Source organism: Platalea leucorodia (assembly GCF_965183815.1).
Source record: "Platalea leucorodia genome assembly, chromosome: 15".
In the NCBI taxonomy this organism is placed as follows: Eukaryota; Metazoa; Chordata; class Aves; order Pelecaniformes; family Threskiornithidae; genus Platalea; species Platalea leucorodia.
This window is the reverse complement of record NC_138837.1, coordinates 5,511,210-5,524,823: the sequence shown is the minus strand read 5'-3', so window position 1 is coordinate 5,524,823 and position 13,614 is coordinate 5,511,210. Positions and strand designations below refer to the sequence as shown.

General features: G+C 41.4%; 1 protein-coding gene across 2 annotated transcripts in view; it reads right to left on the bottom strand.

Annotated features, from left to right (window-relative positions):
* MED27 (mediator complex subunit 27) overlaps nucleotides 1-13,352 on the bottom strand; it is a 96,354-nt gene extending 83,002 nt beyond the window's left edge. For both annotated transcript variants that reach the window (XM_082327200.1, XM_082327201.1), the window contains exons 1-2: nucleotides 13,133-13,352; nucleotides 10,366-10,510 (exon numbers count right to left, since the gene is read on the bottom strand). In XM_082327200.1, the coding sequence (XP_082183326.1) occupies nucleotides 10,366-10,510; nucleotides 13,133-13,338 (351 nt within the window). In that variant the 5' untranslated portion in view covers nucleotides 13,339-13,352. The remainder of the gene's footprint in view (nucleotides 1-10,365; nucleotides 10,511-13,132) is intronic.
* Between the last annotated feature and the right edge of the window lie 262 nt (nucleotides 13,353-13,614).

Sequence of the window (13,614 nt, the reverse complement as noted above, 5' to 3'; positions counted from 1 at the left end):
CCATAATTAGGAAAAGTGAAACTGGTACAGCTTACAGCATTATTTTGATCAGAGCCTTGAAAAATACGGTTGAATAACAACAAACACCAGGCACAACAATAGAAAAACACAGTGTCATGCTCTCAGGCTGCTTCAGATTTCAAGCAAAGTATTCGAGCAAAATTCAGTACGAAAGGCAAATTCTGTTTGGACACATGTAACCTTGTTTCACAATAGCATCCTAGTGTGAATTACTACTGTTATAACTCTGGGAAGATCACAGATATGAAACATCCAACTATATAACAAACAAGCCCAAATCAAAGGCTAATTATATCTCTTTTTTTTTTTTTTTTTTTTTTAAGCGACAAAGGTACTCATCATCACTTTTCTCTTCCTGAGGTAAGAAACTAAACTCAGTCTACTAAAATGTCAATGAAATTCAAGTAACCTTCAAGGGAATTATACTGGCACAAGGCAGCAAATGTGGCAAATTCTCACCTGCCATAGCATCTTTCCGGCAGTGCAAAGAAAAAAGAAACTGGTAATTTTCATTTCTTTTTGTTCCAATTATTAGGTGTCAAAACCACTTTTACAGTTATAGGTGGTAACTATAAAATAGTTAGGATCACCCTGGTTTGGACTTCTGTTCAAAACCAGCATAGGAATTGAAGACAAAGAAACACAGGAATCCAAGAGCTGCAGATTCCAGGGGCTCCCAGCTGAGGAGGGAAGACGCACCCTCCAAAAAGCAGCAGGACGTAACTGGTGTTATCCGTCTCCAACGCCCCCAGATGCTGCTTTAGGCAGGATCCCTAGGGAAAATAAAACCCACCCAACATACAGTAGCTGGTGATTCTGCCTTCACTTTTACTGTTGCTATTATTATAAGCTTCCTTGTTTTCATTATGGTTTTCACTATTTTTACTATTTTTCCCTCTCACTATATTCACTTTTTTTTAATTAAACTGCCATTGCATAGCTGGGAGATCCTCAGAAAAATTTCTTGTCCCACCTTTTCCCTTCTCTGGTAAAGTATAAATAGACTATTGTAATTCCTGTGTCCCCCCCCTTACATTTTGGTACAAGCTCTTTTTTCCTCCTCATAGCTCTTTCAGTGCTTTTTCCTGCAGCACTGTAATATCAAGGATAATTTGCACGCTACCTGAATTTGTCACCCCTGTCATAGTTGGTCACTAAAAATCTACTCTGCAATAATAAAACTCAGTATTCTCCAGGCAGACAACTGAGCAAGAATTAATAACTATGGCAGTTGGAGGCAAAGAGCTAACCACCTGTTTCTTAGCCATATTTAAAAAAAAAAATTGCCTAAAATCACACAAAGTTAAAAACCCATAGAGGGCATTTTTCCAGACTGCCAGGCAAACAACATTAGTCACTAGTGGTATAATATTTGGCATCTACAAAGCATTTCTGTCCAAAGAACCCAATGCACTTGAGACGCATTTAGACTAGAAACTCTCCCAAGAAGTAGGTTAAGTATTATTATCCTATTTTATCCGTAAGAAAAATGAGGCACAGAAAAATCACGCATCCTGCTCAAGGTTACAACAAAAATTAATAAGAAAAGCAAGAATAGAATCTAAGTGGCCCAGCTATTTTGTGCCCCATGTACAAGAAAACACCAGTTCGTGCATCGTTCATTTCTCCAGTGCAGGAATATAACCTCCCATGGCTCATCTGCCCTTCGGCTGGGGCTGCACGGCCAGAAGGCACGTCCCCTGGGTGGTGGATAGGGGACCCCTCTCTGGAGGGTGCACTGGATAAAATTGAAGAAGGTGCCGCGAACCAACGCAGCCTAAGGGAAGGCCACCCTGACAGAAAAACCACTGGCCCTCCAAGTCATGGGGGTTGGGCAGGAGGCCAACTACGTCCTCCCGGAAAAAAAATACAAAGTTGCAGAAACAACGAGCATCAGAAATGGCGGGGATGGAGAAAATCGGTAACGAAGTGAGGAGGAGGAGATGGAGCTGGATCGGTCGTGTCCTGAGGGGGAAACCGACGGAAGACTGCGCTGTGGCCCTTGATTCCAGAGCACGCAGCCGCAGACCGATCGAAGTGGAAAAACGATGTTCGCGCCTTGTGTGCCTCCTGGCACTGAGAGAATTAAGATCAGATCAGAGATGGCTCATCTGCACAGGACGGGAGCCCTCAGCCGGTAATCCCCAAGAGCCTTTCCCCTCCAACTCCCTCTATGAAGCACTGATTCTGCTCTTACAAAGCACATTAAAATGTGCTCTTCAGAATGCAAGAGAGATATCCTTGTAGGAGCTTGTCACTTCGCTGCAATTAAAATCTTATTTTATTTTTTAATTTGTTCCCTTCCGTAAGCAAACCAAGGGATTTTGGTCACTTCAAATCTTTTCTGAAGTAACTTCTTTAGAGCTCCCGCTCACTGAGAACACCAGTATCTCAAGCTGCACCGCTAACCTTCCCACTCTTACCCCAGCAAGCACAGGGGATCTTCAAAAGCAACCTCCAGAAGCACTGGGCAAGCAGATGATCCAGTTACCATGATACAGTTTTCCTCAATGCCACACATCTGTCACTGATACTACGGTACACCTGAAAAGAAAATGTTTCCCAATTTGGGTGGATGAAATCTCAGCAGAATAAGCTGGATCTCCACATAACAGTATGTCACAATATTACAACACTGCATTTTTGTAAGAAAAAAGAGTCCTGAAAGGACAAAATCTTGGCCATCTGCCTGAACTTCCAAAGAACTGCCAACATAATAATTCAGTTACATTGTCCATGCTACTGTAAAACTACATTAAATTCAAGTTTGAGCGCATCCAAAATTTAAAATTAATGTTCCTTGGAATGAACACTTTGCTTTACAATCAAGTTGAACAAAAAAAAAAAAAAACCAAACCACCTTCAACAGTGTTCCTCTACTATTATGGTTAACATTTAATGTCATTTATTGTCATTAAACTCAATATTTGTGTCTAATCAATACTAAGCTACCAAGGGCAGTCGTAACAAGTCTGGACTTTCTCTACAGGCTCTATTGATTTCTTTTTTTGAGACCTACAACAAACACAATTTATACAAATAATTTATCAGGGAACACATCAAAATAATTTAATAAACAAAAACTATATATTCCTTTTCACTTCTGTCATGTGACAGAAAATCATTTTAACTCATGAATGGTAATTATCTCAACAGTTCGATTTTAAATTTATGTAAAAACAAGAGGAAGCTATGAAGTAACAAATTTAAATCCAAATATTTTTTAGTGTATTTCAACATGCAGATCAACAGTGTATTAATTTTAAATAAATTTATGACAAATCCTGTCCAGCTTTGTTCACTTGGAGTATTTATTTACAATACACCAATACTGTAAAGTTTATGCAAGTTGCCATAATCTTCTTTTCACAGATGAGTAAATTAATTAATTTGATCTAAATCCTACTCACCCAGAGAGTCACAAAGTCAGAAAAGTTGATTTTTTGCTTTCTGCTTGAAGTGGTAGATAACAGCCTGTCCAAACACACAGCTATCATGGTTTTTAAGTACCACCTCACGATGATAAAACAATACCACCACCACTCACATACACCTACGCACGCAGGTTCAAACTACAGAAGTGTTGGAATTGGAGTATAGCAAACGGACAAATGCAACTCTGAAAACAGTAGAGCATAAACACTGCACTTCAGTGAAGGTAAAAATCAAGGAAAAAAACTTAAAATAACATCACCTGTTCAAGACTACAATTGTTCTAAATTTCCTCCACTTCTACTGCTGCTAATAATATTACTTCAAAGTCGGAAAACAAACTCTTTACTGCAAAGGGGGGGAAAAAAAAGGGGAGATGACTTATAAAAGACAGTATTTTCACTTGGGCAAGTAAACTCTGCTAATACTGCTATCACTCAGCAACTCAAGGAAGATTTAGTTTGCTGTTATCCAACAATCTCAATGTTTCTTCAGTCTGGTAGAAAGAGTAATTCTACAGGGTTGGTTTGGTAGTTGATCCATTTTGCATACACCTTTCAATTAAACAAACAAAAGCAAATAAGCAAAAAATCTCTACCAGGGATTAAAGCTCAAATGTTGGGGAGGAATTACTTGACAGCACCCCATTGCGAGAGAGGAAACCTGCCCTATAAAAGCATTTGCCTTGCTCAGTGGACATATAATACGCTGTATATTTTCTGTTCCACTGGAGTCAATGCAAACATCTTAACAGACACTGCCTCAGGCATGCACAGGGCTAGGGTATACAAATGCTTTGCCAAGGGCAAAGAGGATGAACAAATACACACTACAGGCAATAAGTAACCTCGCTAAAAAAGCAGATGGAAAACAAAAAGTTTATCCCACTCAAATAACGAGTTCAAACTCCTGGATTCCAAAAACCTGCATCAACCCTGACTGCCAGCATTACTGTAGCTGGATCAGGCAACCACACCATCACAAGCTTTATTAAACATTTTATGTATGGATAAGTAGATAACAGTGGTTTAACCACATCATCAACAAGTATCTTTCCCCCCACAAAACCCCTTTGTCACCCAGTATTGAGAACAAATATTAAGAAACACGCAGTTGCTTAGTAAATGATGCTCTTACTCATGAGATCGTGGTCTCATCTACTGCAGAAACCAAACAGCACCCAGGAGCACGGAAGGCCAGCGTATGGGCATTTGTTATAGAAGCGTCCTGCAGAGCAACAGAAGCAAGTTCTTCAAGTGCTCCATCACAAATATGAGGTCACATCTCTTTTTATAAAAATCAAAACTTAATCAGTAGTTCAGTCTAGTAAGTGACTTTTAAAAAAATTCCTTTCATCTAAACTTAGAGCTGATGCACTCTCCCCTGTGGCAGTTCCCCTTGAATTCCAAAATAATGCAAGAAGCAAGCACCTGGTGACGAGGGGTAAGGCAGCAGCACCCTGCAGCTCCAGTCCAGACTCATCCAAGTAGTATCAGGCCACGCACATATAAACCAGAAACCCTTCCAACTGCTACTGTCATCTTAGATTTCAGCTGCTCAGACACAACAATCATGTTACAAAAATATTCCAACAGCTAAGACGTACACAACCACTAAAACCAGAATTCAACTACGATTACTAAACAGAGACAGTCCACATGAAAAAAACCCTACTGATTTCTACAAACTCCCTAACTTACTGGTAATACTTTATCTGCATTACCCATACAGAATGATAGCTCATTTTTATCTTATCTAATATTGTATCTTCAGTATTATATTAGAGGGCACATATGGATCCTTCTGGGAAACAGAACTTCAATTGTAATGAAGAAAACCTCTTTTCTTAAATAAAATTGAAGAGGAGGGGGGAAAAAAAATTATCAAATAGACCTAAATACTGTTCCATGGCTACTACATGCCTCCATGCACCCCACAGTCAGCGAAGTAATTTACTTGTATGATTTCTGCTAATACATACAAGAAGCTAAAGCAAAGACGAAAAACCATTTCGCTCTTGCTTGCAGTAAGATCAACTTAAACTTTCTGTGTTCTTCAGCTATAGCTTGGAAGCCCTGTTAAACACCTGGAAAAGTAAAGTTCCTTTACAGCTGCATGTGTATGCAATTAATGCATTTGACAAGCTGTTGTGTTCCCAAACAGCTGCTTCCATTATACAGACAACTTCACCATCTGCAAAACTATTGGGTAAACTACAGTAAGTAAATATCAGGATAGCAGGTGCTAATAAATAACAAGCGCTGCCAAGATAACACACTTCTGTAAGGAAAGTTTTCATTTCTCCCACTGTACTTTTCCATACCCCTGGAACGGGCAAACTTAAGATACTCAGAAACAGAGGAATAGTGTTGGGTTTCATAGGAGCAGTAAAATAAGGTTTGGGGCAAACATCCCTGAAATCACAATTAAATGCAATTAACCTCTACTGCACTAAGCCAAAGAGTTAGGTCAGTAAATTTGCACCTCTAAGTGAGTCTCCTCACAATACCTAACCAGCCACAGCTACACGTATTAAATGTGGTAAATAAAACAAGTTGAAAAGTGTCAGGTAAGTCTAATCTCCTATGTTAACATTCATAACTTAAACAAAATTTTCTATTTATACCTGTGATCTTCACTACACTCTCCATCCAGCACTGCTACTTAACCCAAAAAGCTTGTCCATGCATCCAAGACCAGATCAAAATTGGGCATTTGCTCGACCCAGCATTGAAACAAAGCTGCAAATATAAATAAATAACTGTTCTAACATCCAGTATCTCATGAACCACAAGGAACGTTGATTAATACAGCCTCAGCTGAAATTTAAGAAAACAAAACTAAACAAGCTATTACTTATGCAACCAATGTTGCCAGAAAAAGTAAGAGTCACATAGGTAGATATGATCCACCTCCAGATTTACAAAACTGCTTAAGTTCTAGGTACATTCATACACTTAAAAAAAGAACCAATTTGGTAGCACTATGCTTTAAAGAGCTTCACGTGGTTTACAGTATTTGCAAGACTACTGTCACTACATTCTCCAAAAACTGGCTGAGACTATCATTTCCAAAGCAGAAACACTGATATAAGCAGACCAACTAAAAACCTCAGCTTTTAAACAGACTATTATATAGGATAACTTTTGAAATTATGGGGTTTTTTTTCTCTGGGTTTCTGGTGGTTTGGGTTTTTTTAAGGATTACCATTTGAGGCCTCTAATTGTTCTTTCAATTTTAGATAAAAAATAATGCAGCAAAGCTATTTTATTAAATATATAGTATTATGTATAGTGCTTTGATATACTGAACAATAATTTGCTTCTCATGAGATAGCTCAGTTACTACTACCGACCTTACTCGTTCTTGTCCTACAAGCTACCACTATCAGCCTCCTCATGTTTTAAAAATAAACAGAATGCATTGAAACATGCAACCCAAAGTCTGTGCACTCATTCTCCCTATATTTCACAAATGCCCTTTTTGAATTACACCATAGCCCCGAAACTCTCCTCCATCCATCCTCCCCTGGCAGCCATGTGGCTGTTCAAGCCATCAGTAATGCATGAACAATCAAAGAGAGAGGAAAATGCCCTTATCTCAGCTCATCAAAAATACAAGCAAGCAAGCCACAAAGGGGTCACAAATTAAAAATTAAATGCGGACAGACATAAAGTGTATTGACACATCGCCACATCTAAATCCTCCCTTTGAAGGAACAGAAAACACCAGACACACGTAATAAGAACAGAAGGCAGCCAAAAGATGTACTGAAATAACACTTATTCAGGAAGCGTGTTTAGCAATGAAGAAGTAAGCAGCCATAGACACGAGCATCAATAGGGTCTTCGCTGCTAACGGTAAATCCAGCAGCCAACACCCTCACACAGGCAACGCATCTGCTGCTAGAAACAGGGGCAACCTCTCCATGCCTGCTGGTTACTGCAAACCCTAGAAAGGATGCTTGTAAAGTTCAGGAGAACCATTAGGTAGAAAGTAGCTATTTAAATACAACTTAAACAGTATCTTTTATTTTAGCTGTATAAACAGAAGTCAAAGACAACAGAGATAACAAAAAAGAAAAAATACTGGTTTTCCCCTGGAACATGTAACTGTGTATGTGAGCACACAGGATGCTAAAACTTTCTGCTTTCTGAAACCAGAATCCACTATTACAAAAAACCTGCTCTTCAAAGCTCCGTAACACTCTAAGTTAATAAAAAACTCCATTAGAACAACTCTGCCAAAGCTATTTCATTACCAGCTGAGTTTACTCCGATAATAACCTAAAGAAGTAATTAAATCACTGAAGACTTAACTGCATTACAAGTTTAGAAGTTTTCATGTACAAATGTCAGATGGTTTCATTTTTTTCTGAAAGTAGCAAATGAATTATTTTTTCTTCAATGCCAATAATCTGCTGCTAACAGCAAGAAACACAAGCAAATATGAAACATTTTCTCAATTAATAAATCTCTACTTAAAAATCCTTCCTGTCCCTCATTTTCCAACCATACCAAACTTCTGTCAATGCTGAATTCTACTGATTTTAGAAGACGTTAACACACATTTGTATTCTGAAAAGTGACTGTACAAACATTAATGTGGTATTCATACAAACATTATTGTAGTATTCTGTTTTAAAGCTGAATAATATTAGATTGGTTGGCTCAACGTGTAACAAGAATTTGCCTACGAAGTACTTGTGTAGTCTGAAAGTCTTCCTTGCTCATGTATCGCAATAAATAATTTAAAGTGGAATTGTTTCTTTTAATGCCCTAAATATTTTCAGATTTATTATTCTTGCTTACTCCTGCAGTCTTGTATAAGGTTGTTAAAAGCTACATCTCTGGAATCTCTCACTAATAACAATTATCATAACAGAAACTAATCCATCTTTTACATTTTGTAGCAGCTCACTAGTATTCCAAAGATAATTTTAAGAAAATTTTTAAAGATGTATTCATTTAAATATTTCTATAAAAAGTAATAAGCATGCTCAAAAAATTCAGGATGGGAACATGCAACCTGAAACATAATGGTGCTCAGACAGAGACCAGTAATAATTGCAATAATGCAATGTTTACTTATTTCATAAAATCAGGTGTGAGGAAAGGAATGTTTTTGACCCACAAGTAGACTATGTTCAGAGCAGAGAAGGAAAGATACCGATCCAATTTCTGTCTGTAGATATAGGCAGCATACAGGTTTATACAACTGAATTATGCTCATGACAAAGAAGTTTCTTTCAACAAAAACAATTTTTTTAAAAATGCAAAAAACTGCATTAACATTATCTGCCTTTTTTTTTTTTTTTGACATTACTTAAAATTCAATGCAATATATACAACCTGAAAACACTAGGTATGCCAAAGCTGTTAATACAAAGTTACTTCTGAGACCAGGTGCAAATGCTTTTTAGCAGCAGCAAATGGTATGGAAAGGCATCAAGATTTTGGATGATGACAACTTCCCTATATGTTTCTTTCCTAGAAATAGGTTTGGAGGTGACATAAGCTCTTGATTCTCTCCTTTAATATCCCACTGCTCTCTGCTGCAGTGTTTACTGCCAGATGCAAGGACACAATATACTTTTATTTTATATCTACATGAGATGCTAAACAGCTAGCATGGGATGGTCACACTCGAAGAGCTGTGGTCAATGGCTCGATGCCCAAGTGGAGACCAGTGACAAGTGGCACTCCTCAGGGGTCGGTATTGGGACCAGCGCTGTTTAACAGCTTTGTCAGCGACACTGACAGTGGGATTGAGTGCACTCTCAGCAAGTTTGCTGACAACACCAAGCTGCATGGTGCAGCTGACACGTTGGGAGGGAGGGGATGCCACCCAGAGGGACCTTGACGGGCTTGAGGGCTGGGCCTGTGTGAACCTCGTGACGTTCAACAAGGCCAAGGGCCAGGTCCTGCACGTGGGTCGGGGCAAGCCCAAGCACAAATACAGGCTGGGCAGAGAATGGATTCAGAGCAGCCCTGAGGAGAAGGACCTGGGGGTGCTGGTCGATGAGAAGCTCAACATGACCCAGCACAGTGCGCTTGCAGCGCAGAAAGCCAGTCGTATCCTGGGCTGCATCAAAAGCAGTGTGGCCAGCAGGGCAAGGGAGGGGATTCTGCCCCTCTACTCCGCTCTTGCGAGACCCCACCTGGAGCACTGCATTCAGCTCTGCGGCCCCCACCATAAGGAGGACATGGACCTACTGGAGTGAGTCCAGCTGAGGGCCACAAAGATGCTCAGAGGGCTAGAGCACCTCTCCTATGAGCACAGGCTGGGAGAGTTGGGGTTGTTCAGCCTGGAGAAGAGAGGGCTCTGGGGAGACCTTACAGCAGCCTTCCAGTACCCGATGGGGGCCTACAGGAAAGCTGGAGAGGGACTTTTTACAAGGGCATGTAGGGATAGGACAAGGGGTAATGGCTTTAAGCTGAAAGTGGATAGATTTAGATTAGATATAAGGAAGAAATTCTTCACCATGAGGGTGGGGAGGCACTGGAACAGGTTTCCCAGAGAGGCTGTGGATGCCCCATCCCTGGAAGTGTTCAAGGCCAGGCTGGATGGGGCTTTGAGCAACCTGGTCCAGTGGAAGGTGTCCCTGCCCACGGCAGGGGGGTTGGAACCAGATGATCTTTAAGGTCCCCTCCAACCCAAACCATTCTATGATTCCATTCTGCTTGGGAGTTAACTCCCCCTTTGAAAGACAAGGGCACACCTCAGTATCGCAGAAAAGTCTCCTCTCAAGCACCATTTTTACCCTTAAAAGTACATTTAGGTATATATTATGCTCCTGAACTTCATAACAAACTCAGCCATTTTGACAGTCTCACTCAGACGTCTCCTGTACCGCAAATCAAACATTCTGTAGGAAATACACAACTAAATTACACTGATGTATTCTGTTACCTTATTTGACCATTTGTAGGCTTGAAGAAGTTGGCTGTAAAGTGGTGTTTTGTCCTGAACAGGATCTAGGCTCAAGAGTCCACTATTGTGCAGGGGATGGTTCTCAGATGGTTTACCAACTAGGTTGCTCAGACGCTCCAGTTCACTGAAAGAAAACAGAATGGCATTTTCAAAGTCAGATTTGCGGATACAGATATCCGAAATGTACAGTCCTCCTGCAGCGACAGCAATCATGCATGAACTCTGATTTAATATCTATGTGAGTTCTAAATACCTGCCCAATTCGATTTAAAAAAATCAACCAAACAAAGAACACCACCAACTTAATCACTGTTATGCTTCTAAGGAGAGAAAGTACAAGTCAAGAGTCTTTGTAAGACAACTGGGAAAGATTCAAACTATGGTGGGTCCTGCTCACACGTACTTCCAGAACCCAGGGCATCCTCTGAGCAATGCATGCCCTCAGAAACTTTAAAATTCTGACTTGAGCATTGGCTGCAATACTAGCGGCAATACGAGAAATACTTTTTTGCCCATCAAGCAGGCAGATGCCTCATCATTTCATTAAAGATCTAGAAATTAAAATTGTCCTCATATAAATACACAGAAGAGCTGGCCTTAGTCCTAAGCCTGGAGATGGTCCTGCAAAGTCTGTGATTGCTCTCAGCAAGTACACACATTCCAAGTCCTCAGGGCAAGGAAGCATCTTCTGTTTTCCACAAGCAATTTGTACATTTGTAGACGTGTATAAAATACTCAACTAAAGCATAATAAGCACACTTTTCCCATGGAAAAAAGCTCTGTGAAATGATCTATTATTGCTTCATATCTCATTTGCCAGACACTACATTTAATAATAACAAAAGTTAAGCAATTTTTAAAACTTGCATTAATCAGCTGTAGAAGAAAGACTGGCTACTTTGCACAGATATAAAATGCAGTTTTTCAAATGACATGACTAATCAGGTGCCTTTTCTTTTGACTTCTGAATGTTACAGCTTACTCTGAACTTCAGAACTTCCACTAGATTAAAAGCAGGATTCAGGCCCTGCACAGGGTGACTTGAAAATCTCTGTAAAGAAAAATCTCAAATGTCTCAATTTGCATTTAATGAAGGTTACGAAAATAAATGCCAGCAATTGGGGAACTAACAGTTAAGAGACTTCCACACTTTACTACTACAAAATTCTCCTTTATTAATCATCATTCCTTCAAGTTTCCATGGCCTATATTCCTTCTAAGCCTCTGGTGCTGTGAACACTCATGAATGTGCTTAATATTTCTTCACAAAAGAATATAATAAAATAAATGTGAATAGACATAACAACTAAGGATTTGTTGAACAGGGATCCCAGTCAATACTTTCATGATATGAGCCAAAAAAGACAAATCAAATATACTCTAAGTATTAAAAAAAAAAAAAAAGTTATCTTGCAAGGAATCAGGAAAGAAACGGTCACCAAAGCACTGATAAGCATAACCACTGATGGTGTGGAAGAGATGGTGAAAAAGCAACTGGTGAGGTTTGACGATGAAGCTGCTCTCAGGTATGGGAGTAAGGACAGGGACTGACTGCAACGAATCACGCAAGAACTTCACAGCACTGAAATACTGAATGATAAACTGCAAAGTAGAGGAGTGTAAAATACTACACACGAGACAAGATAGGTCAGAGCCAATTGCTATCTATTATTGTTTGGGAACAAGATTTCAGGGTAATACTAGATAATTCTTTAAAAAGCTACTGAGCAAGACAAGAAGGATCACCAAAGGAATGGCACAGCTTCCACACAGGGAACCATGAAGCCTCCTCAACCTGAAAACAATAAAAACCAAAGGGGTACAACAGAAGTCTATAAAGCTGTGTACAACATCATTTGTAAGAATGATTACTTACCATCTTTCCCAAGAGAAGGGAAGACGTAGGTAACAAGTTATATTACCACAATCAGAACTAAAAATCAGCAAGGCCTGTTAGCCAGCAAGAAACAAGTTCTTGTACACAAGACCCTGAACCCTAAATCTCAGGGGGCCAGAAAATGTGCTGGGAAAGGGTGGTGATGCGCTCGCCCTGCCCTCGGACGCCTCCCAGGACAGCACTGATGGCTTCCAGGAGGATCCAACTGAACCCAACAGTCCACAGGATCCACATGAACCATCAGCCTCAACAGGTTCTATTTATTATTTCTATTTATTATTTTTTCAACAGTCTCTATTTACCTGAAACACACCTGCTGGCACTAAACAACTATACTTAATGTGTACTAACTTTCCAGCCTTCCAAGTCTGGGTCATGAAATGGTCATTCTTGAACTGCTTGGAAGCTACTGAATAGTCAGAGCCTAAAAAGTGATGATTTTTAATTAAAAAAAACCAAAACCTTCAGAAAACAGAGAAAAATCTCCCTGCAACCAAAAGCATTCCGCTTGCCAGCGCAATCCCACTGACAGCTCCTTTTTTAAAACAAAACAAGAACAAAAACCAGGTAAACATTAGGAGCAGCACTCCTCCCTTTGGAGGCTCTGGAATGAAACACCACGGAGGGGTATCGCGCACCAGGCTGGAAGGAATAAACCGGGGCGTTTTCGCATTTATTTGCCTAAAACTTTCTCCGGGAGTGGAAACGGCACCGCCGGGCGCCGCCGAGGGGCCAGGCCCGGGGGACCCCGGGACCCCTCTCCCCGCCGCGCCGCCGCCCCAGGGCCGGGACCGGGGGTCCGTCTCTACACCGCCGCGGGTGGAAGCCCCCTCAGGGCCGGCTGCTCACCCCAGGTCGCGGCTGACGGAGTGCAGGCTCTCCTGGAAGGCGGCCACGAAGCCCTTCTCCCGGCCCTCCAGGGTCTCCTTGTTCCGCATCCCATCCTTCAGGCAGTCGAAGACCCGCGTCACGCTGGAGCGCAGCGCCTGGATAGCGGCGATGGCGTGGGAGAAGGCCTCCAGGTTCACCCCGGGGCTCAGCACCCCCTCCGCCATCTTGGCCGGCCGGGCCCGGCCTCCGCCCGCCGGGCCCTGAGGAGCGCGGCGAGGCCGCGGCCGCCCGGGGCAGGCTGGGAAATGTAGTCCGGGCTCTGAGGGGGGCGGCGGGAAGCGGGGCGGTTCCCTCAGGGGCTGCCCCCGGCGGCGGGCCGGTTAACCGGCACAACAGGTCGCTTTTAAGCCTTTTATCCTCTTTTTCTAACCTCAGGGATTTCTTCGGCAAAGGCGGGTCTGCCCCGCGCCTCCTGTGCCCACCGCCTGCGACGGGAGCGG